The following is a 25310-nucleotide window of genomic DNA, read 5'->3' on the forward strand; positions in this document are numbered from 1 at the left end:
TCCATGCTTGTCGTCTGTCCTCGTACCACTTCCCAAGAAATCTGTAGAACTTCACGGGTAGCGTAGGACCTTTCGTGTTTTCGAGGCTGCTGTGGCAATCGACAACACATCAGTATTGCGTGCCACCTTTCCTGGCTGATGAGGTCACACTCGGCATCGCAAAAACCACGCGCACGAGCGCTCCCGCCGTACAGAACACAGGCGCGCACCAGCGCAGCGACGACCCTCGAAACTTCCATCGGTCCGCTAGGGGAGCATTCGGTGCTGGTGCCGCGCGGGCAAACTTTAGGTTGCCTCGTCTATAGCACAGGCCCTTCAAAAGAACTGCTGGAGGTTAGTTGATGACACCTGTCGGGAAATGCACAGCCCGACTCTTAATCACCAGTCAAACTTCGTCGCCACCCTCGTCATTCTTATTGAGTGTTATAAGGAACTTATATTGGAGATGGATTTCCTACGCCAGTACAGCGCCGTGATTAACATCTGTAACAGAAGCATCACATTTGCCACGAACTCTGATAATGCCACCCATGAGGAGCAACAACAAGCTCGCTTACGTATTGCTGCGGATGACATCATACTTCTGCTGCAGAGTTGCTTTCTCGTACCCATGCACTGTGACAGCCTGCAGAATGGGACTGGAGTCGACGAACACATTGATGCACTAGCACTGAATTGCGGCGTCTCCATTGCCAGAGCACTTATCAGTGTATCGATGGGAGCGCCAAACTCTTGCTAATGAATTTTAGTAGGGTGCGTCAACACATTGTTATAGGCACTGCTGTAGCTTATTTCAACAAAGTAACACAAATACAAGACTACCACTTAGCACAGGAGGCGGCCTATACAATCCACACAGCTGCGCCTATCGTACACATTAGTCCGATGTTAACGGCCGTTGAGCGAGACCGTCTTCTTGAACTCGTCAATCAGTACCAGGGCTGTTCCTCATCTGCGTCAAGAGTCAATCAAACGCCACTTACCAAACACCGCATCATTACTGATGTCGACGCCAGACCCATTCGACTAAACCCTTATTATGTGGCCCCAAAGGTACGCGAAGCAATAGAAAAACAAGTGAAGATGATGCTGAAAGGTGGCATTATTCGACCATGTAATAGTCCTTGAGCATCACCTGTAGCTTTAGTCAAAATGAAGGACGCTAGCCTGTGCTTCTGCGTCGACTATTGGAAGCTCAATCGGGTAGCAAAGAAGGGACGTTTATCCACAGCCACACATTGACGATTCCTTGAGCAGGTTGTGAAACGCGTGCAACTTTTCGTCAATGAACTTGAAAAGTGGTTATTGGCAGATCGAAGTAGATGAAAGAGACTGTTAGAAAACCGCCTTCGTGACACCGGACAGGTTTTACGAATTTCAGGTACTTCCCTTTGGTTTGCGTTCGGCGCCAGCAACATTTCACCGTCTAATGGACACTGTGCTCTCTGGTCTCAAATGGCAAACATGACTGATGTAACTGGATGACGTAATTGTCTTTTTCCACAATATTTGAGGAACACTTACAGAGGCTGAAAACTGTTGTTGAAGCAGTACACACTGCGGGTCTCACTTTGAAGCCTTAGAAGTGCCATTTTGGTTTTCAAGACCTCCAGTTCCTCCGTCACGTCGTCAGTAGCCAAAGAGTCCGACATGATCCGGATAAAATTGCTGCTGTTGCTAATTTCCCAACCCCGTCATGCAAAAAGGCTGTGCAACGTTTTCTGGGACTCTGCACATTACCGCCCATTTATCGCGAATTTCTCGCACATCGCATGGCTGTTTATACAGCTCACCAGAGAAGATATCCCTTTTACTTGGGGCGAAGACCAGCTGCGGGCATTTCACAAGCTCCAGCAACGCATGCAAGCGCCTCCTGTGCTAGCACACTTCGATGAAGACACCCCAATGATATTGCATACAGATGCTAGTAATGTTGGTCTAGGGGCAGTGCTCGTACAATGGCAAGACGACAGCGAAAATGTGATCGCTTACACCAGTAGGACACTATCCCAAGGCGAGGCTAACTACTCTACGACTGAAAAAGAATGCTTCACAATGGTATGGGTAGTTCTGAAATTTCGTTCGTATTTGTACTGTCGGGCTTTCATCGTCATTACCGAGCACCATTCGCTCTGCTAGCTCATTAATTTGAAAGATCCTTCCCGCCTACTCGCACACTGGCGTCTTCGACTCCACGACTTTGACTTCACTGTCGCATACAAGTAGGGAAAGCAGCACACAGACACCGACTGCCTGTCCCGGTCTCCTGTTGAGCCGGCAGCACAGGGCGATGATGACACGGTCTTTCTGGGACTCATGGACACTGCCAGTCTTTCATGCCAGCAACAGGGTGATGTTCAATTGCTGCCGCTTATTGATCACCTGGAAGGACGAACCAACAGCATGCCGAAGTTCTTTGCGAGAAGGCTGGTGTCGTACTGCTTGTGCATTAACGTGCTCTAGAAGAACTTCTCACCTAGCGGCAGCAACTACTTTCTCATTGTTCCCTCATCGCATCGACATGAAATCTTGCATGCCTGCCGCAACGAGCCGACTGCTGGCCATTTGAGCTACACTTGCACATTGGCACGGATTCAGCACAATTACTACTGCCCGAGATTTAATGTGGTCGTTAAATGTTCCATTAAGGGGGGAGCCGGGTCTTGGAGACGAAAAAATCGCGAAAAAACCGATTTTTCAATTTAATTATTTTTGGATTCCTTACACTTTCCTGCATCTATTACGGAAAATTCAGCCCCTGAAAACGTTTTGTAACTGTAATATTGGCTATAATATAACCCAAACGACGAGGATCGCGCGCAAGCAAAGCGAGAAAATCGCCTGTTTTCAAGCGTCCGCGATTTCAAGACCCCGCGGCGGATCGCGGCCATCTTGGTCTCATTCGAAGGAGCATCCTTTCGGCTTGCTTTCCCGCCAAACCAATTCATCCCAGACTACCCTGCAAACAAAATACAAGGCAAAAGAGGAAAGCAGCACAGAGCTATTTCATTGGTTCCTGCGTGGCGCGAATTCAAACGACCGCATCTGATTGGTCGGCGGCTGACTCCACCCACTTCATGCCGAAACACGGGCGGCGCCATCTTGACAAGGCGTAGTTCATCGCGATGCCTCGGAAGTTTCACACCGTGCACAAATTCGGCAAAAAACGGAAGAAATGTGCCGCAAAGCGTCGCAAAGTGCCTCCGTCTTCAGTGGAAACCATCGCGGACTCTCCGCGAACGCCACAGCGCCCAGCAACGTCAAAACGCGGTTCGGCAAGTGCGGCGGCCTCGGACCCGCCACGCACGCCTGAACGCGGTTCAGCGAGTGCGGCGGCTGCCTCGACAGTTCCCGGAGTGGCGGTTTCCACGAGCTTCAACTTGCAACCGGAACGGACAAGAGTGGACACGCACTTCTTGTCAAGCGAAGAGTGCGATGTTCTGACGCAGCGAGCGGCGGAGAGAACGGCTGAGCTGGCATCTGTTTCGGCAACGAAGCGTAAAACGGAACTTCTCGCAACAACGCCTAGTGCGCCGGGCATTTCGTCGACGGCGTTCACGATAGTGGACCTCGATGCAGTGAACAGTTTGCTGCATTCTGCTGGGTGCCGGACGTGCGGCGGGGTCTTGAAAATTACGAAGGATGATCGCGAGTACGGACTAGCTGCAAAACTAAGAATGCAGTGCATCAACTGTGGTGATGTTGGTGCTGAATGGAGCTCGCCTCGAGTCGCAGGGCAGTTCCAGGCAAATTGCAAGCCTTTCAAGATAAATCTGCTCGCGGCGCGTGCTGTTCAAAGCACCGGACTTGCACAAGCAGCCCTAAACGACATTTTCGCAAATCTGGGAGTGTCGCACAGAGGCCTTCATAAAAAGACATATCAGGACTACCTGAAACAGAAACTGAATCCGGCGGCAACACGAGCATGCAGCAAGAGCTTGGATGAGTGCGCTAAGAGAGTGAAAGACCTCTATGAGCAAATGAACTTTGGAAATCCAGGGAACATTGCGGTAAGCTTCGATGGAACCTGGCACACGCGAGGGCACTCCTCTCACATTGGAGTTGCCGCAGTGATCGAACTTTTTTCTGGATATGTGCTTGATTATGTTGTTTTGTCCAACTTCTGCCTTGGATGTCAGTATGCACCAGCACCTGACAGCCTAGAGTATCCTCAATGGAAGGAAAAACATGAGTGCCAGAAAAACACTACAAGCAAAGCAGGCCAAATGGAGGCTGAGGCAGCCCTCATTTTGTTTCAAAGGTCACTTTCTTGCCACGGCCTGAGGTACACCACAATGCTGTCCGATGGTGACAGCAGGTCGTACCTCGCTGTACAAGAGGCCCAAGTGTATGGATTTATTTCAGTTGAGAAGGAGGACTGTGTCAACCACGTTCAGAAACGAATGGGCACAACGCTTCGAAACCTCGTTTCAAAAAAGTCTGATGAGCGCATCGGTGGCAAGGGTCGGCTCACTGGAGACATCATTTCAAAGCTGACTAACTACTATGGATGGGCACTGAAGTCAAATGTAGGAGATATTGACAGGATGCAGAGGGCAGTCATGGCGACCTATTATCATGTGACATCAAGTGATGAAAGGCACAACCACACCCTCTGTCCAAGTGGTGCTGAATCCTGGTGCAAACACAATGCAGCCATATCCAGAAATGAGCTCCCTCCCAAACACAGGTACAATCTGCCTCCAAATGTGTGCCAGGCATTGCTTCCCGTGTACGAGCGTCTTGCTGACAAAAGCCTTTTGCAGCGATGCCAACGTGGCAAAACTCAGAATTCTAACGAGGCCCTTCACTCCCTCATCTGGAGCCTTGCACCTAAAGACAGGAATGTATCCCTTTTTGCAGTGCAGAATGCTGTAGCAGAAGCTGTCATGCGTTTCAACCATGGCACACAGCATGCCAGCTCCAGCATATTGAGGGAGCTGCAGTTGGAACAAAGTGGCAAAGGTAGCTCTAGAGCTGCTGAGAAAGATAGGTTTCGTGCTGTGAAGTCCGAGAAAAAGCGTGGTGCCTCGGCAGCTTTCCAGACTTCCGTGAAGAGAAGGCAACATGAAAAACCTGATGAAGACTATTGCCCTGGGGCTTTCTAAGCCTTCACAATGTATAATTGAAACCTTTCCTCCTCAATAAACCCTTGCATGTCATTGCAATTAGATGTTTACGTTTTTCTCAAAAACAAAATTCTTGTACTTTTAAATTTTGTGAGAGGTGTGGCTTCACATCTACTCAATAGATTTTGATCATTCTTGTTTTATTTCAGTCCTATATGTGTCATGTTTGCAATAACATCACAGTGCAACTAATATTTGACTTGGAACATTTTGAAATTCTGTAGCTATCACAAAAAGGCAGTTTTCAGTTATCGACTGGAAAATTCGAACTTTCATAACTTTGTACCAAGTGAACAGAAAATGATGAAACAAGTCTTATTTCAAACCTTAGGCTTCCAGAAACATGGCTATATAAGTTTTAACTATTTCTATGTAGCAGTTCTTTTTCTATTGTTTTCATAACAATCACACAGAGTAATTAGCATAAAATGTGATCTATACATCAGAGATTAAATCTGACTGCATATTTGAAATCGGCATGCAAAACTACATACTTCTGAAAAGTTTCAGGTTAGTATCTTCAAAAGTAAAAATTTTTTGATCATGGCCCAACTCCCCCCTTAAGATATGTCTGGACTGCTAGCGTCGCAAACCGTCATCCATCAAGCCAGCTGGCCTACTGCACCGTGTTCAAATACCGGCCACACCATTTGCACAAGTAGGCACATATTTTCTGGACCCTTCCCAACGTCTACTACCCGCAAGAGGTGGATAGTCGTTGCCATGAATTATCTGGCTAGATATACCGAGGCAGGTGCTCTGTAACGGGCAACAGCAGATGAAGCGGCACAATTTTTTCTTGAATCCATCGTTTTAAGGCATGGCACTCCCGCAGTAGTCACGTACAGAGGTACTGCATTCATGGCCCAGTTTTCTGATATCGTTCTACGTCTAAGTGGTACCGCCCACCGGAAGACAACAGTGTATCGCCCTAAAACAAACGGACTGACAGAACGACTCAATAGGGCTCTGGCTGGTATGATAAGCATGTACGTAGATGTAGAGCATAAGAACTGGGACGAGGTTTTACTTTATGTCACCTTCGCGTACCTTATGTCAACTTCGAGTGTCTTGCAAGTGGCTCGTTAAGAGACCACTCGCAAGACACTCTTCAGTGTCTTTGAGGTTATGACAACATTATCCCCAATACTGCCTCATGAATTTGATGACAATCAGACGGGTGCTGAAGAGATAACACATCGAGCAGAGGCAGCTAGGCAGCTTGCGCATTTGCGAATCCATGAACAACAGGATTGTGATGCCAGAGGCTACAATCTTTGGCACAGACCCGTAACATACAACATTGGTGATAAGTGTGGGTCTAGGCACCTATTCATCGCCGTGGGCTCTCTGAAAAGCTCCTGCGCAGATACTTCGGGCCCTACATAGTTTTCCGATGCATCAGTGACGTCAACTACAAAGTCGTTCCACAGGGCTCTCACTGTTCCAAGTGCCGATGGCATTTAGCCGAGGTCGTCGACATGCTTCGTATGAAGCCGTACTATGAAGACGGACAGGATTGCGCAGTTCTTTTTTTCGCTGTTTTCCAAGCCTCTATCATCGGAGCAATGATTTTTTCTAAAGGGGGAGAAAATAGCACAACTATACAGTCGCCGACCGATTTTCTGGACTCCGAAAATTCAAACATGCCCGATTATTCGGTCAGCTTTGCTGCACCGCCATTTTCCCCATAGACCATAGTGTATAACAACTGCCGAAAGTTCGGACACCTTGCAACCTCTCGTCTGATTTTTCGGACACTCCTTAAGCCAACTCGGTCGAGAGCACCATGCACCGACTCTGACCGGTGCATGGTTCGACTTGCTGAACGCCATTTTTGTTTTGAACGGAGCTTCCTTGCTGCCCCACGAAGTGGCGCTACTGGAAATCCCCACTCATCGTCATCGTTTCTGCCTGGTTCGATAGAGTGGCTCTGCAGCAGTTCCGGTTTCAGCTTAGCAAGCCATGTCAAGACAATCCAGGAGCTAATTTGTTTCTTCGCGCAAGACGTTGCGTGCAGGCCGCGTTTTTCGTTTGTGCGACTGGTGTCTGCACGGTGGTGTTTGCTTTGTGTGCTGTGTCGAGGTTTCGGTGATCCAACGCGGCATACGTAAACATCGCGTCAAGGGTCTAATGGCGCCGACAGTGCCCGCGCAGACTGCGCTGGGGAATGCCGGCAAGCGGGTGCCGGGAGACCTAAGATTTGTCGCCTTCTGATGTGCTCCCTGCTTACGCGGAAAATGTTCTGCCGAGACCTGCGCAGTGGTTGCATTGCGATTCCAGACACCGTCTCATTTGACAGTTTCGTAGGTGCTGACACTGCTGTATTGACATGCGCAGAACTCGACGACGGCAAGATCATTCGTCAGGTTTCTGCTGCACCGCCGGACGATGACTCTGAGTCGGAAGATGACACACCATGTGCTATGCTGCCATCGCATGCGGAGCGTGTACAAGCAGTGACTGCTTTCAGCCGCTAATAGTGACCGTACGACCCTCTCCGAGATTCAGGCTTATCTGATTGCACGTAAACGGAACAGCGTGCAACGACGCATTCAGGATTTCTTCCAAGCCTACTGCCGAGCCCGAATAAGTGCGTGGAAATAAAGGATTTCATTTTTTTGTTTTTCCTTAATCTATTTATTCGGACATTTTCGCAGTCCCCGTGAGGTTCGAATAAACGGTCGGCGACTGTATTGCCGTGGGTATGTGCCAGGGAGGATGAGGCTGAAGTAGTGTGGGTTTTTTGGCTAAGCATGGAGACAAAGAAGACGTTGTTGGTTTCTCTTTGACGACTGATAAAGCGTATTTGTTGGTGGTGCTCATTGTTGGTGGTGCCCACATCGTTTCTATATCTATGATAGTTTTCTACATTGAACCTATAAAAGACCTTTGATTCAGGGGCGTTTTAGATTCAGGCAAATACTGCCAAGTGAATTGGCGTTGCATTAAAGCATGTTTTTCTGCTTTTTGTTCATTCTGCCCCCTGGTAATTTGTTTAATTTTGTAGGCCTCTTCAGGCTTGAATAAAGGGGGGACACGAGTTTTAGAGACTAAAAAATTACGAAAAAATCAATACCATATTTACTCGCATAGTGATCGCACTTTTTTGTCAAAGAATTGACTCAAATTCAGGGGTGCGATCGTTACGCGGGTTAAATTTCCTGTGACAAAAAAAAAAAATTTTTCATCCCGCGTTTGCTGTGGGATGACAACAGGTCAGCAAATAGGCAGCTGCCGCTGTATGTAGTGCGGGACACCAAAACAAAAATGGCGGCCGGCAGAGCAAGCTGAACGTGGCGAATGCCATTTCTTTTCTTCTCGTGAGTACACTATGTGCATTGAAACAGTTGCTTCCGTATCGGCAATCAATAATATCGTTAGTATCGGCAAGTTTGCGGCAATAACGTAGCCATGTCCACTTTGAGTGGGCAGAAACAGATGGGCGCGCTTAGCTGCCAGTGACATAGAAATACATTGCGGGCGTGCTGCGGAAACTGGGGCATTTGTGTTCCCTACTATCCTAATACGGCATGTTTCCGCTAAGGGTGGCCGAATATCTTAGCTGTGTTACAAGCATCTGCGTGTGAATAGGGTGCACTTCTAACGTATCAGTGTAAGCTTGGCTACTATAGTTGCTGCCCGCGATTTGTTGCGTGTTCACGAGTGCAGACGAGAATCGAAAGGTGTCTTTTTTGTTGTTATTGACCACAACCATTATATAGCCTACACATTATAAAGGCAAGTTTGGTTGTAGCTTTTTTTTTCTTTCTTGTTTTTTTTTTGTCATGGAAGTGCCGAAAAGTGATGAAAGGAATAAAATGAGGCATTGTGCAAAAAAGAGGTGAGGCGTGCAGACAGGACACAAGAGAAGTGGACAACATGAACTCCAACTATCAACTGAAGGGAGCACTGAGGCAAACAAAGAAAAGACACAAGACTCATCTGCGCAAGCTCTGGAATGGTATCGCCATGTGCCAGTCGGGTACATGTGCCGGTCTACGTGAGAGATAGCTGTTAAGGCACTTAATCTTTTCCTTATGTAAAGTAATCGAAGGCTGACTCACACACGCATTTCCACCACTATAGATGTGCCATGCCTCTACCATAAGACGCGTATTGTCATTCTTGTGCCTGTGCAAAATCGTGCATTCATCTATCTCTGGCATGCAGTTACAATCTTGGCAATGAAGGGAAAGATTAGAAGGCGATCCACCTAACGACCTTTTCTATTCCATTAGCCTCTGATTGATACAATGCCTCGTTTGCCCTACGTAGAACCTGCCACAGCTAAAGGGAACATTGTAAACCATACCCATACGACAGTCAGTAAAACTGTTGTTCTTATTGTGCTTCACTGGTCAAATATCTGTTCTTTTTCTGCCTTTTACGTGCTCCCTTTTCCTTTGCACGGCAGCGCATATCTTACGTAGCTTATTGGGAGCAGTGAAGGCAACATTATCATATCTACTTGCAACTTTTTTAAGCCTGTGCAACACTGAATGAATGTACAGAATAGCCACTACTCTTTTTTTTTTTGCTATAACTGCTTTCTGTAATCGCGTCCGTCCCCCTCGAAACCGACTTCTTTAGGCGCTCAGCCACAGGGGCCACTGCTACACTAGGATAACCTGCTTTTAATAGGCGCTGGACTTGCGCATTAAAACTGGCACTCATTTTGTGCATGCAGGATCTGGTGAGAGAAGACTTGAGGCATGACATGGCAATTTCGTTTTTTACTACTTTGGAATGTTCTGATTGAAAGTTTAGCATCGGCTTCAAAGATCTTAGGGAGTACTTCCAACAAACGTGATGTTCGAAGACCGAGGAAATGTCAAGAAACTGAATTACGCGTCGCTGAGGAAATTCCTTGGTAAACTTTAATCCTCCTCCAAAAAGTTTAAATTGCTCACTTACTGAGGTAGCAGCGGAATCAAATTCTTCCCTATTGCAGAAAATCGGGTAATCATCAACGTAACGAATTATGTTGGTAACGCTATCACTTAAGGCTTTCTCTAAGCAGCTGTCAACCTTACTTGGGTAAATATTGCTAAGAATAGGGGCAACCTTTGAGCCAATACAAATGCCCGATTTCTGCAGAAAAACGCCTTCTCTCCACCCAGTCAGCGTCGACTTCAAGTACATTGAAATAATTTCTAGAAAAGCTGCCGTGGAAACACCGCACCTGTCAATAGATGCCGACTCTTGCACTTGTTCTTTAATGCACTCACGGAATTTAGCAACCTGTTATGCGGCAAGGAATAATACAGGTCTCCGATATCCATACTAAAAGCTGTACAATCACCAGGATTTTCCTCTCTTAAATACTGAACTAGTGCCTGAGAATTACGTAAGCAAAAGGGGTCTGAAAAATTTAGTGAAGCTAAGCAGTTCTGTAGGTAACTAGCGACACAGACCTGCCATGTCCCTTTCTCTGACACTATAGCACGAAAAGGAATTCCTTTGCTTATGGGTCTTCACCAAGAAAAACAGTTCTAAGGTGAGGGATTTTGCTTTCTTGACATTAGAGACAATCCTATCAAGATTATGTCTTGACAGGAGGTCAACCGCACGTTGCTTAACTGCCGAAGGCTTAAGTTTTACTGTCTAAATTCTTTTCTATGGCTGAAATTGCTTTTTCTGAAAACATCTGGCATAATTACGAAATAACCTTCCTTGTCAGATATTACTGGTCCAAGTTTATGCTCCACAAGGTAATTAACTAACGGTCGAACAGGGTCAGACGCCTTAAAATGAGAATTTGATTGTTTAATTCTAGCAATGCAATCTGAAATATAGCGCAAGCGTTCTTCCGGGACGAACCTCGTTATGCAGCGCGGTATGCTTAAAACGTCAACGGGTTTTATGTTTGGCTTAAAACAGTGCTTAGGACCTAAAGCAAGGGTTTTTTTTTTATGGGTATCACTTACGATGGCGTCTCCAAGAACCAGTACGTTATTTGACGGCGAATTATTCGAAAGGTGTTTCCTCTTACTTTGTTGAAGCTCCAAAAGTTTCATCCTCCACATGAAGTCCGCGTGTTGCACGGCTAACCTATTCCAATGGGCATAGGGGCAGTTCGAGTGGCGTCCGTCACCCAGGGCCGCGTATCAGACCTTTAGACACTCCTGATAGAACCTAGCTTGGCGCCATGATTCAGCGGAAAGAATAACTCCAATCCTCTTGGCACGCCCAGTTGATGGTTGAAAGAAGCCGCACATCATTTGAACTTGCAATGGGACGACACGATTACGACTAAACCACGACATGGTTCTAGTGCGGAACATACATATCGCAATTAAGGAAGCTAACGAAGCAGGATTGTGCAGATAAGTAGGGGAACATGGAAAAGGGCTCAGAGTACTAGAAATGAAGCTTAGAACGACAGAAAGCTGAGCTAGTTGGTAAGGATTCATTATGCAAAAAAAGCTTTTAGCTTTTCTCAGAATCTCATTTTTCTTGTTTTTCAAACTTGCCGAAGCGCTGTGTCGGTCTTCAGAGCACATAGAACCATAATGTTAACACTGCACGTAGCTAGGTGTGTGTACTACATAGCACTAGGAGCAGATTTTCCATATCGCTTTCGTAAATTTTTTAAATCTGGCTACTAATTGGACCACATCATAGCCATGTGTGGAGATTGAACATCAAATTGCTATGAAATTGGTAATACCTGCAGTATAAAAAATGTAGTCCTACATTTGTGTTCCTTACATTTTGCAGTATCCTGCCATTTGTCTTCATAAACATTCTGGCTGATGCTCATCTTGCAGTTGTTCTGATAAACAATAGGCGAATAATTTTAATTATATCTGGAACCTATCAGTCAATTTAACAAGCACTTATATTTTTTTAATCAGCACGAAAACCGTCTGGGTGACAATTTGTATGAAATTTAGCCAAAGAATAAAAAAAAAAGTTTTTAAACACTTCATCATTATCATCATCAGCCTGGTTACGCCCACTGCAGGACAAAGGCCTCTCCCATACTTCTCCAACAACCCCGGTCATGTACTAATTGTGGCCATGCCGTCCCTGCAAACTTCTTAATCTCATCCGCCCACCTAACTTTCTGCCGCCCCCTGCTACGCTTCCCTTCCCTTGGGATCCAGTCTGTAACCCTTAATGACCATCGGTTATCCTCCCTCCTCATTACATGTCCTGCCCATGCCCATTTCTTTTTCTTGATTTCAACTAAGATTTCATTAACTCGCCTTTGTTCCCACACCCAATCTGCTCTTTTCTTATCCCTTAACGTTACACCCATCATTCTTCTTTCCATAGCTCCTTGCGTCGTCCTCAATTTACGTAGAACCCTTTTCGTAAGCCTCCAGTTTTCTGCCCCGTACGTGAGTACTGGTAAGACACAGCTGTTATATACTTTTTTCTTGGGGGATAATGGCAATGCCTGCCAAACGCACCCCGGCCCATTCTCATTCTTCTGATTATTTCCGTCTCATGATCCGGATCCGCAGTCACTACCTGCCCTAGGTAGATGTATTCCCTTACCACTTCCAGTGCCTCGCTGCCTATTGTAAATTGCTGTTCTCTTCCGAGACTGTTAAACACTACTTTAGTTTTCTGCAGATTAATTTTTAAACCCACTCTTCTGCTTTGCCTCTCCAGGTCAGTGAGCATGCATTGCAATTGGTCCCCTGAGTTATTAAGCAAGGCAATATCATCAGCGAATCGCAAGTTACTAAGGTATTCTCCATTAACTTTTATCCCCAATTCTTCCCAATCCAGGTCTCTGAATACCTCCTGTAAACACGCTGTGAATAGCATTGGAGAGATCGTATCTCCCTGTCTGACGCCTTTCTTTATTGGGATTTTATTGCTTTCTTTATGGAGGACTACGGTGGCTGTGGAGCCGCTATAGATATCTTTCAGTATTTTTACATACGGCTCGTCTACACCCTGATTCCGTAATGCCTCCGTTACTGCTGAGGTTTCGACAGAATCAAACGCTTTCTCATAATCAATGAAAGCTATATATAAGGGTTGGTTATATTCCGCACATTTCTCTATCACCTGATTGATAGTGTGAATATGATCTATTGTTGAGTAGCCTTTACGGAATCCTGCCTGGTCCTTTGCTTGACAGAAGTCTAAGGTGCTCCTGATTCTATTTGCGATTACCTTAGTAAATAGTTTGTAGGCAACGGACAGTAATCTGATCGGTCTATAATTTTTCAAGTCTTTGGCGTCCCCTTTCTTATGGATTAGGATTATGTTAGCGTTCTTCCAAGATTCCGGTACGCTCGAGGTCATAAGGCATTGCGTATACAGGGTGGCCAGTTTCTCTAGAACAATTGTCCACCATCCTTCAACAAATCTGCTATTACCTGATCCTCCCCAGCTGTCTTCCCCCTTTGCATATCTCCCAAGGCTTTCTTTACTTCTTCCGGCGTAAGTTACCTTTGGGATTTCGAATTCGTCTAGACTATTTTCTCTTCCATTATCGTCGTGGGTGTCACTGGTACTGTATAAATCTCTATAGAACTCCTCAGCCACTTGAACTATCTCATCCATATTAGTTATGATGTTGCCGGCTTTGTCTTGTAACGCATACATCTGATTCTTGCCAATTCCTAGTTTCTTCTTCAGTTTTTTTAGGCTTCCTCCATTCCTGAGAGCATGTTCAATTCTATCCATATTATAATTCCTGATGTCAGCTGTCTTACGCTTGTTGATTAACTTCGAAAGTTCTGCCAGTTCTATTTTAGCTGTAGGGTTAGAGGCTTTCATACATTGGCGTTTCTTGATCAGATCTTTCGTCTCCTGTGATAGTTTACTGGTATCCTGCCTAACGGAGTTGCCACCGACTTCCATTGCACACTCCTTAATGATGCCCACAAGATTGTCGTTCATTGCTTCAACACTACGGTCCTCTTCCTGAGTTAAAGCCGAGTACCTGTTCTGTAGCTTGATCTGGAATTCCTCTATTTTCCCTCTTACCGCTAACTCATTGATCGGCTTCTTATGTACCAGTTTCTTCCGTTCCCTTCTCAGGTCTAGGCTAATTCGAGTTCTTACCATCCTGTGGTCACTGCAGCGCACCTTGCCGAGCACGTCCACATCTTGTATAATGCCAGGGTTAGCGCAGAGTATGAAGTCTATTTCATTTCTAGTCTCGCCGTTCGGGCTCCTCCACGTCCACTTTCGGCTATCCCGCTTGTGGAAGAAGGTATTCATTATCCTCATATTATTCTGTTCCGCAAACTCTACTAATAACTCTCCCCTGCTATTCCTAGTGCCTATGCCATATTCCCCCACTGCTTTGTCTCCAGCCTGCTTCTTGCCTACCTTGGCATTGAAGTCGCCCATTAGTATAGTGTATTTGGTTTTCACTCTACCCATCGCCGATTCCACGTCTTCATAGAAGCTTTCGACTTCCTGGTCATCGTGACTGGATGTAGGGACGTAGACCTGTACAATCTTCATTTTGTACCTCTTATTAAGTTTCACAACAAGACCTGCGACCCTCTCGTTAATGCTATAGAATTCCTGTATGTTACCAGCTATATTCTTATTAATCAGGAATCCGACTCCTAGTTCTCTTCTCTCCGCTAAGCCCCGGTAGCACAGGATGTGCCCGCTTTTTAGCACTGTATGTGCTTCTTTTGGCCTCCTAACTTCACTGAGCCCTATTATATCCCATTTACTGCCCTGTAATTCCTCCAATAGCACTGCAAGACTCGCTTCACAGCGTTAAACGTTGCCAGGTTCATATTCCAATGGCGGCCTGTCCGGCCGCCATTGGAATATGTCAAATTCACATTGGAATATATGCCTGTCCGGCCGCCTAACACTTGTTCCCCCCTAAATGAAAATCTACTGTAATGCAGCCACATGAGACAAATTATGCAGCTGCCCTACAAACAGGTGAGGTAGCAAGCGTGCTTCTCAACCAGGTGCACCAGGCCAGAGGAGGGGGGCGAGGCCAATAGGGAGAAGGGAAAGGAGACACAAGCAAAAGAGAAACGTGACGGCAATACAAGCAATTTTTCGGACACAGATGGAGTTGTGAAAACGTCAGAGTAATTGGGAGGTTGGAAAAGCTAATTTTGCAACACCGTTGAAAAATCGTTTACAGAATAGTGCTCTATGTTGTACTTGTTATTTCATAACATTCAAGGCCATAAGGGCATTTTGCGTTCCCCTGTCATGATCTGCAACATTGCACACGAGACTTTCGCTCCCTGGCACTGCCAGTTTAGACTGTATTTTGCAAAATCAGTTTGGAGCTCTAGCCTATGCCCACATGGAAGCTTGGTAAGCGTTCGCGGCAGTTGACAGTTGATAGCCTTGGGTCCAGGCTAGATTTAACTTCGCTTTAGTGCGTGCTGCTGTCAGTTATACGAATGATGCCTTGCCCAAACTCCACATAATCAACTACAATGTAGAACATATTGTCACGTGGCAAGGCAAAAGCAAGCAGCAGACCAGCAGCCAGACGCGAAGGAACTGTTCTCCAGCTGGCGTGTCTTCATTGTTTTCTGCTTCGCTGTTGTTGCTGGACACGCTGTGCTGACCGTTAGTGTTTGATGCCAGATGGCATTTTTCTCCCACGCAATGGAGCATCGGCTGCATGCTCAAACACAATACGTACACGGAAGGCACACAAGTTAGGTCAGACAAAAAAAATATAGTAAGAAATGGTTCGTATTTTCTGGAGGACCGCGTAAAGTACGGCTTTAGGCGGAGGACATGTACAATCTCTGCGCGTGGTAATCGACGCTTGGGCAATCGCACGTCTCCATCTGGAATTACTTCATAGTTCTCATTGGTTGTGCGCCTCAGTACATTGTATGGTCCAAAGTACTTGCTCAGGAGTTTCTCGCTGAGGCCTTGCCGTCTAATAAGGGTCCAAACCGAAACTTTGTCTCCAGGTTCATAGGTAACTTGTCCATGGTGGAGATTGTACCTTTTTGTATCTGCACACTGCTGCTGAATTATGTGCACACAAGCCAGTTGACATGCTTCCTCGGCGTGCTAATTGTACTCCTCGACATCAGGAGCTGACTGGTTGAGCTGATTGATGTCTTCATACAGAATCTTGGCATTTAGCATAGTTTGAACATCCTGGCCATAAATGTTGAGAAACAGCGTGAATCGTCTAGTTTTCTGCATGAGCAGTGCTGTACGCAAATGTCGCGTACGGCAGAATTTCGTCCCAAGTTTTGTGTTGCACATCCACGTGCATAGAGCTCATGTCTGCCAGAGTTTTGTTTTGTCTTTCTGTCACATCATTAGTCTGAGGGTGGTCTGCAGTTGCCTTCCGATGACTCGTGTAACTCAGCTTGAAAATGCCGTCCAGAAGCTTCGTCGTAAATGTTGTCCCTCGGTCAGTAATGATGTACGACGGTGCGCCATGCCGAAGCACAATGTGATGCATAAAAAAACTGGGCAACCTCAAATGCTGTTCCACATGGCAGTGCCTTCGTCTCAGTGTAACGCATCAAGTAATCAGTTGCGACAAAGATCTACTTGTTTCCGGAGGAAGACAAGGGAAATGGTCCAAGGATATCCATTCCAACTTGATTGGATGGCGGCATACGCAGTGGGTCGATGGGTTGTAGAAGGCCTGTAGGTGTGAAGGGTGGTGACTTGCAGCACTGGCATTCACGGCATCCTTTCATGTAGCGTTTAATGCAAGCAGCCAGTCTACGTCAGTAGTACAGTTGTCACACCCTGTCCAGAGTCCTTGAATAGCCCATATGTCCAGATATCAGCTTGTTTTGGCAGGCTAACAAGGTGTCGTTGCGAAGGGCTCGAGGCACTACTAGAAGATGGGATTTGATACTGGCTTCTGTGTTTCTTTTGTATAAGATGCCCCCTCGTCGGCAAAATCACAACCTTCATGAAATAGGGTGAGGAATGGGCACGTTGCCACCTTCTAAATGATCAATGATGGGCCTTAACTCAGCACTTAACAGCTACTATTTCTTAAGGCCTCTTTACAGCCATGTCGCATCAACTTCATAGAACTCATCACTTAACTGCAAAGTCGCTAACAATGGCATGGTGCTCTTTGGCCATACACGGCCCTTGCGTCACTAAACAACACCCATTAATTCAACCCAGCATTTGATTGCTGTTTAGCCAGCAGATCCGGCCCGCTGAGAGCTCCCGGGAAGGCGCTGTCGTCTTCCTCATCTGGATTCTTAGATTCAACAGGATCTCGTGATAGTGTGCCTGACTTTTATACGATACTGTTGTTAAATTCCTGGAGTTGCAGACTTCAATGTGCCAGTCGTCCAGAAAGGTCTCGGAGGTTGCCCAACCAGCACAAAGTGTGATGGTCTGTCACAACTTTAAATGTCCACCCATACAGATATGGCCTAAATTTTGTGGTAGCCCAAATGACAGCAAGGCACTCCTTCTCTGAAGTGGAATAATTGGACTCTGCGCATGACCGAGTACGGCTTACGTAGGCTGTAACTCGTTCAGTCCCGTCGTTTTGCCTTTGCACCGGGATAGCTCCGAGACCGATATTGCTGGCGTCAGTGCATACATCTGTACCAGCACCCTTGTCGAAAATGACCGAGCATGGGAAGGAGAAGACAATCAACGTTGTAGCTCTGCATAGGTGGTCTGTTGTTCATCATTCCAGAGCAATGGTGTGTCGTCACGCGTAAGGCGAAATAGCAACTCTGCAATCTTCTAAGAATTTGCAATGAAGCTTTGATAATATTGACACGTGTACTTAACTTTATTGGGCGACCACGTTTCACCGCCTAACAAATTTTATTGCACAGTGCAGGACGCGCCTGCATGTACAGTAAAATCTCGGTATAACGAACTTCAGGGGACCGCTGGAAAATGTTCGTTATTCTGAAAGATCGTTATAGTGAAAGCCCAAAAATTAGCCATAACAATAGCATTTCAGTAACGTAAACGTCCTACCTTTATAACGGTACCTCCTTGAACTCGTTTCTCACACAATGCACACGTGATCGTCTTCTGACGGGCGCAGCACAGACTGCAGCACGAAGGATTCCAGACCGTCCGCATTCTTATGCACGCCTTCGGTCGCTGTGCCGCTTTTGGGCCATAAATATGCGGAGTTTGCACAAGAAGTCCAGCGCGCCTGTGGCCGACACGGACTCGTCGCGGTCTTCGGGTGCTGCCATATCGTCATCGTCCATGTCCTCGTTGCATTCCTCATCTTGAGTCGCCGTGCCCTGGACGCTCTGCAGTATGTCATCAGTGGTAAGCTCCGCTGAGGTCCACGTCGCGTCGTCACACTGGACATAGTCGTCAAGTGTGCCTAAAGGATCGACGGCTAGCTGCTCGGCCCCCACGCTCCAAAGCTCGCTCGAACTATCCTCCGCTGCCGGTTCATCGGTTTGTGGTTGGCCATCTGTGATAGTCAGGCCGGCCTTCTTCCAGCAGTTTTGGATGGTGGTGGATGTGACGCTCCACCATGCGCCTGTCAGCATTTCCACAGCCTGTCGGACGTTGATGATGGCTGTCGAGTGCTGCAGGCGCAAGTTAATGAGCAGCCGCTGAACAAGGCGCTTCCAGAAGTGTGACTTCACGCTCCTTATAATTCCTTGGTCCAGTGGCTGAAGTACTGATGTGCAGTTCGGCGGCAGATACTCGAGCCGCACATTCGTGCGCCGTATGTTGACAATGTGCGCAGAGCAATTGTCCACAATCCTCAAAATGTGCCGCCCCTCCTTTCTCATCTTCTCGTTTAACGTCAGCAGCCACTCGGAAAAGAGCTCGCGGGTCATCCAGGCACGCTGACTCGCCCTATACTGGCACGGCAGCGACACTACATTTTTCATGCAGCGCGGCTTCAAAAACCTCCCGATCACCAGAGGCTTCAACTTTTCAGTGCCATCTGCATCGCAGCAATACAGCACGGTGATGCGAAGCTTCGACTTTTTGCCGCCTCTGCACTGTTCTCCTTTAAAATGCATTGTCTTGTCCGGGAGCAGCTGATAAAAGCACGCCGTCTCGTCTGCATTAAAAACAGCTGCTGCTGCGTAAGACTTCACCATTTCATGGAAGCTTTCCTCCCTCCACGTGGCTGCTGCTGCTTCATCTGCTGCCTTCTTCTCGCCAGACACAGACTGCCAGGTTACGCTGTTTCGTTGGCGAAAACGATGGAGCCAGCCAGAAGACGCTTCGAAGCCGGTGACCTCAAGAATTGCAGCGAACTGCCGCGCCTTCTCCTGCAGCATTGGGCCTGACATGGGTACATTCTGTGCTCTCGCGTCTTTAAACCAAGTCAGCACTGCTGCGTCAATATTCTGGAAATCGCCGAGCCGCAGTCGCTTCCTTGATGGGGCAAGCTGAGATTCTTGCTGGTGCTTAAAGATTTTAACTTTATCTTTGAGAATCGTGGCGATCGTCGACCGCGCCACTCCACGTTCTTTAGCCACGACGGATTGTTTCTTCCCGTCTTCTATCTCGCGAAGAATACCTACTTTCTCGCTCAAAAAAAACTGCTTTCGCTTCTTCGCCGTGGTTAGAGTTGTTGAGCTCATGGCAACGCGAACGCCGGCACGCACTTCTAATACAATAATGTAACCAGAAGAAAAACAAGATGGACAGGCCTGAATCGGGTGACAGCGCGCGAACAACTGAGAAAACAAGCAAGAAAAACGTGATGCGGCGTTGCCTCTGCAACAGGAAAAAAAGAAAAGGCCCACTGCAGCGTTAATTACAACTTTTTTTTTCCTTCTGCCGCACCGTCTCAGGTTTTACGAGCCCATGCTCCCACCTCTCCACTCACAAAACCTGGTGCGTCGTTGCCTCCGCAACGAAGAAGGAAAAAAAAAAAGTCCCCGCCCGCATCTTTCTCCTCCCACGCCATCTCAGGTTATTGCGGGAAGCAAGTTGCAAGGTGCCGGCTCTTCGCGCCGCGTCGTCTGCTAGCTTGGAGCTCCGACTGCCATGACGAATGCAATGAAATCTAAGAATCCTCGCATTTCGGGATATGAGTTCGTAGTACTGAGGTGTTGTTAAGATGACATGGAAATTAAATAACGATCGTTATTCTGAAATGTTCGTTATTCTGAAGTTCGTAGTAGTGAAATATTTTTACATTGAAACTATAAGCAGTCGGCATGAGTTTTCTTAAAAGTTCGTTGATCTGAAATGTTTGTTAATGTGGTGTTCGTTGTAACGGGGTTTGACTGTAAAAGAATTTTCTGGAATGTTATCGATGGTTCCATCCACTGTCTTTCTCCGCAACTTGTGTAATCTGATTGCATGTATGCGCGACGCGAATAGTGTAGAACTTTGTGGAAGACACGCGGGTCCCAGCGGTTAATCTGGAACATTCGACGACTGCTCTATAAAAGCCGACGCGCCTGACCCGCAGATCAGATTTTCGACGATCGCCGACCGTGGTCGTCGCTATCGTTGGGCTATAACCGTAGCGTGTCTTGTGGGCACAGGTTCGCCCAATAAAAGTTAGTTTTGTCGTTCACAGTATTGCTACTGTGTTCTTCAACGTCACCACCACGTGACAATATGCACGCAAGCCCAAGAATTGTTGGACACTTTTTTTATCAACTGGAGCTGGAAAAGCGGCTATTGCAGCAGTCTTCTCAGGATCAGGCCGCACTCCAGTGGCGCTCACGACGTGACCAAGGAAGTTCAGTTCTTCGTAACCAAAATAGCATTGCTGTGGCTCGAGTGTGAGCTTTGAGTACATTCTGAAAGCGACAAAGGTGCTCGTCAAAAGTTTCCAAAAAGATGATGGTACCATCGAGATAGATGAGGCAGGTTTTCCATTTGAGCTCAGCAAGAATGGTATCCATGATTCTCTGGAATGTGGCTGGAGTGGAACAGAAGCTGAAAGGAAGTACTCTAAACTCGTAAAGGTCGTCCAGACTTGCAAAAGCAGCTTTCTTGCGGTACTGCCCATCTACTTCACTTTGTCTTGTGGGATCGCACGCGCATCCCAATATCTCCAAAGCAGCCACACGGTTATTACGCGTTAATCATGTGCTCGCTCACGGAGGGTAGCAGGGAGAGGGAACATCCGCCACTCCCACTGCTCTTTGCGTCCAGCCACGACGCCACAGCCAAGGTACCCCATTCCCTCCTTTCCCCTTTTTTGTAAGCGGGGAGACTCCCTCTCCGCCTGTCTGGGAGAAGCGCTATTCCCCCGACACGTCTTTGTCTTTCGGCTGAGGAGCTTGCGACTGGCTGCATCTCAACTCAGTCGCTGAGACTGCCGCACGCCGTCCCCCTGCAGCGCTCGGCCTTGATGAGTGACTGACCACCCCAAGGCCTGAGCGCTGTTGGAACCTCAGCGCTGACGCCCGTTGTTGCAATCGGACCGCTGGCATGAGTTGTTGCAACTGGGTCGCAAGCCCCAAGGGTAGCGTTGGCCTGGCGGCCTGGGGCACAACTGGAAGCATCCGAAGGTCCCGGCAAAGCATGATTCGACTGTTAACAGAACAACTTGTTTATTCTAGCATCGCAAAAGAGCGGCCGGTCAGGTCGACCGAAGTGGAGAGACGGGAGAGCACGTTACTCAACAGAAGAAATCGGAGCCTCTCTCTTGGTGTCCGGGGGCAGCTGCTTTTATACTCTCGGCGTTATGGGCAAGAAGGAAGGTCACGGGATGAGACCACGTGACGACGGGGCATGGACAAGCTGAGAGACATGTTGAGACGAGTGTAGTGACTCATCCGCCGGGTCGGCGCCGGTTAACACTTGGGGAGCTCCTCTCCCCGGCTGCCGCGCTTTGACAAGCGTGGGCACCAACATGCACACACACACACACACACACTTGAAGACACGTGGCACTGAAACATGCCTGGACGCGTTTGGCGGGGAGGCGCTGCGGCAGCTCCGAACGGGCCAAAATGTCCGCCGCTTTGAACGAAGCCCCGGTGTCCGTTGCATCCGCGCCGGCTATACCGCGCGTCGTAGGTGAAACGTTACAGCGCGGATCCACAATAGGTGAACCTGAACCCTTATCAGCCTCTTTTGTGATTTCCAACATTGTGTGGTTTTTTTCACCTGAGACATGCGAAATGCTCCGCCATTGTGGTTTTGTGTTTGTGGTTGCTGTTGTTGCTCTGTTGGTATTGTTACTATAAGGTGAATAAACACCTTAACCCTTTGAGGGTCAATGACATAAATATACAGTGTCGCGAAGAAGTCCAAAAATGGTTGATGCTGTATATTTGCAGCGCCATCTGTATGCTTAAAAAGCACGCCAATTTCCTAACTTTTTCTTTTCTGTCATGTGCTGCCACTATGTGGGACTACAGGGAATTTTTTTCGCACGCCTCCCTCTCTCAGTTTTCTTTGCATAGTTTGTTTTAGCGCTAGTTCGCTCCCCTGCGTCTATATGCTACCGCACGCGCACGCGCGGGCAGCAGTTTGGATTTTGTTCCGCAGGCGGTTTCGGCTCCTTGCACTTTCAACATTGATGGCTATCTCGTTACTAATTGCTCAAAGGACGACCGCCTCTTTCTTGCTCGTTCAGTACTCACAAGGGTGTGCATAGGAAGGGTGCCGCCGTTCATGCGTTTCTGCTGCTTCTTTTTTTTGACACTCGCGAAAACTAATTGCCTCTGGTTGGCGATAAGATGAAGATTAGCGGAAGTTTGTCACAAATTTTGCTTTTTTGACGGGCACACAACCACACAGTTTTCTTGAGTGTACGCACCTACGCAGTTCGATTGCGCTATATATGTACATATTAGATATTAGTGTAAGTGCAGGAACATTTGAGTCTTGCAAAATATTCTCGTGTGCGCATTTGCAAAGCCTTGAACTATGTGTATAACAATGCATCAATTTTTTATTGTTATAAGTTTATCTCCTTTTTTATTGTTGTTATTCATGAATGAATAGTACATATATAGCAACACAAAGTATTTTTTTCGAAATAAGTCCCTAAGAAGAATTGGAATCTGCAATAAAAAAAATCGACCCTGGACGGTCGCATATGGCGAAAAAAATGAACCCTCAAGGTTAAGTCGAGACTCACCCTGCCCCTCCTCTCGTGAACTCACTGTGGTCACAGCTCGCTGCGAACCACAGGTTCGGGGTCACAGCTACGACTGTTAGGGCTGCTGCGAATATGCTAGCGAGCAACTGCTGCTCCGCTGGCATGGTGGGATCCAGAGAAGGGTCAGGTGTGCATACACTAACTTGAGTAATACCCCGTATAGCCTTGAGATCGATAGAGGAGAAATACTTCGCATGCCTCAGCCTGTCCAGACAATCGTTGACACGAGGCAACGGGTACATGTTTTTCTTTACGACATTATTTAGCTTCCGGTAGTGAACACAAAACCAAACCATGCCATCTTTCTTTTTCACAAGGGTGACTAGCAATGACCAGGCTGTATTACGGCATCTTGAAACATTTCCTTCAACTGCATTTGAATCGCATGTTGTTTGGTTGTAGAAACATGATAGGGCTGTTGCCGCATAGGTTGCACATTGTCATCGGTCATGATGCGGTGTTTCATAATCGATGTTCGACGTATCTTCGAATACCATGCAAAGCAAGTGTAGAGCTTGAGCAGTTGTTTGTTCTCTTCAGGAAGCATTGGATTGATGTTGACATTGCGTAGAGGTGCTTCTGCAGTGCTGATCGCCTCAGAAACAAAACTCTCAATGACATTGGCTAGCGGGTCGGCATAGGCAATGACAATGAAAAAAGTGCTGGTCTTTGTAGCTGAAGTTCGTGACAAGACATCATAGAGGTCAATAAGGCTTCTTGCTACAAAAACATCTTGAGAAAGCAGAAGAGAGTGCTTGCTGCGACTGTTTCACCATGTAATAATCCGTCGCATGCCACCGGAACCATGACACTTGCATGCGGTGGTCACAAACGCGTGCAACACCCGCTAAGAAACCTCCTCCGTAGTGCTTAGGCGGAGTCATATATTGGAGAAGCAAAAGCCCCCAAATTTTCTCTCTCGTGCCCGCTCTTACTGGTGCCTGCGCACAAATGGCTGGATATCCTTCAAATGAATGTCTTGTGTCGGGTACACGTGCAAAGGTAACTTTTACCCCATAGCTCACGGTGACTGTGTTGCAGCGCCAATATATTTCTGGCTCTTGGCACCCTGCCGCTGCATGCGAAGACCCATTGTGGAACTCCCCTTAACGGCTTCACTGTGGTCCTCCACCGTTGCAATTAGAGCCATAAATGCTGATGGCTGTCTTTCAGGGCGCAATGACAAGGGCCAGCTGGGCCAGTGTGACCTGAAGCGGCGTGACCTGCCCACCCTGGTGGACACGCTCAAGGACTCGCTGGTGGTGTCTGCGGCATGTGGTCGTGCGCACACGCTCTTCCTCACCGACCATGGCTCAGTGTTTGCCTGTGGGGACAACAAGATGGGCCAGTGTGGCGTTGGCTCTCAGAACGCCTCCGTCCATGTGCCAACACGCGTCGCCTTCAAGCTACGGCCAGCCGTGCGTGTCTCGTGTGGTGGAGAGTTCTCTGTGCTCGTCGACTGTCGGGGCCATGTGTACACCTTTGGCTGCCCTGAGTACGGCCAGCTGGGCCACAACACTGACGGCCGCTACTTCGTCACCAGCAACAAGCTGCAGTTCAAGTGTGAGCTGGTGCCTCGGCGTGTCCAGGTGTTCATTGACCGCAACCGCGAGGGGCACGTTGTCTCCGTCGACGATGTCCACATTGTTGACGTGGCCTCAGGGCTCAACCACACGGTGAGTTGGGATCAAACACTTCGTAAGCTTTGTTTCCACAGCACTGGCGTGTGATGTATGCGCAGGGGAAGTTACAGTATACTTTCCAAAAAATTTGTGCATGTGCCACATCCCATTTTGCAAATTCACACTTCAACAGCCTCTTCACAATAGAGTGTGTGAATACTTGAATGTACGAAGTGAATATCTAACGTATTACATAATGTAATGCACATCCAATTTTCACAGGCTTGAAATAAAAACAAATAAAAGTGCACCTGAATGTAACATGCACCTGACTGTAACGCCCGCCCGATTTAGAAAACAATTAGCATATCTCCACGTGCACGACTAGAAAAAATGAGATGTGCAGAATTTACCTTCACAGAAGGAAAACATGTTTTTTTTTTCATCAAGTGAGCTTTCACAGTTAACGCAGCGTGTCGTCTCTAGGAAGAAAAAGGGGGCAGGGGGACAAAAACAAATGTCTTTGTCTCTCTAGCAACTCTAGCAGCATGTTCAAGCCCACCC

General features: G+C 47.4%; 1 protein-coding gene across 3 annotated transcripts in view; it reads left to right on the forward strand.

Moving 5' to 3' along the window:
• LOC135897900 (protein RCC2-like) overlaps nucleotides 1-25310 on the forward strand; it is an 87131-nt gene that overhangs the window by 18629 nt on the left and 43192 nt on the right. For all 3 annotated transcript variants that reach the window (XR_010563186.2, XM_065426585.2, XM_065426584.2), the window contains exon 4: nucleotides 24298-24800. Coding sequence is in view for 2 of the 3 variants with exons in the window: in XM_065426585.2 (XP_065282657.1) it covers nucleotides 24298-24800 (503 nt within the window). In the remaining variant the exon portion in view is untranslated. The remainder of the gene's footprint in view (nucleotides 1-24297; nucleotides 24801-25310) is intronic.

Source organism: Dermacentor albipictus, chromosome 2 (assembly GCF_038994185.2).
Source record: "Dermacentor albipictus isolate Rhodes 1998 colony chromosome 2, USDA_Dalb.pri_finalv2, whole genome shotgun sequence".
Lineage (NCBI taxonomy): Eukaryota > Metazoa > Arthropoda > Arachnida > Ixodida > Ixodidae > Dermacentor > Dermacentor albipictus.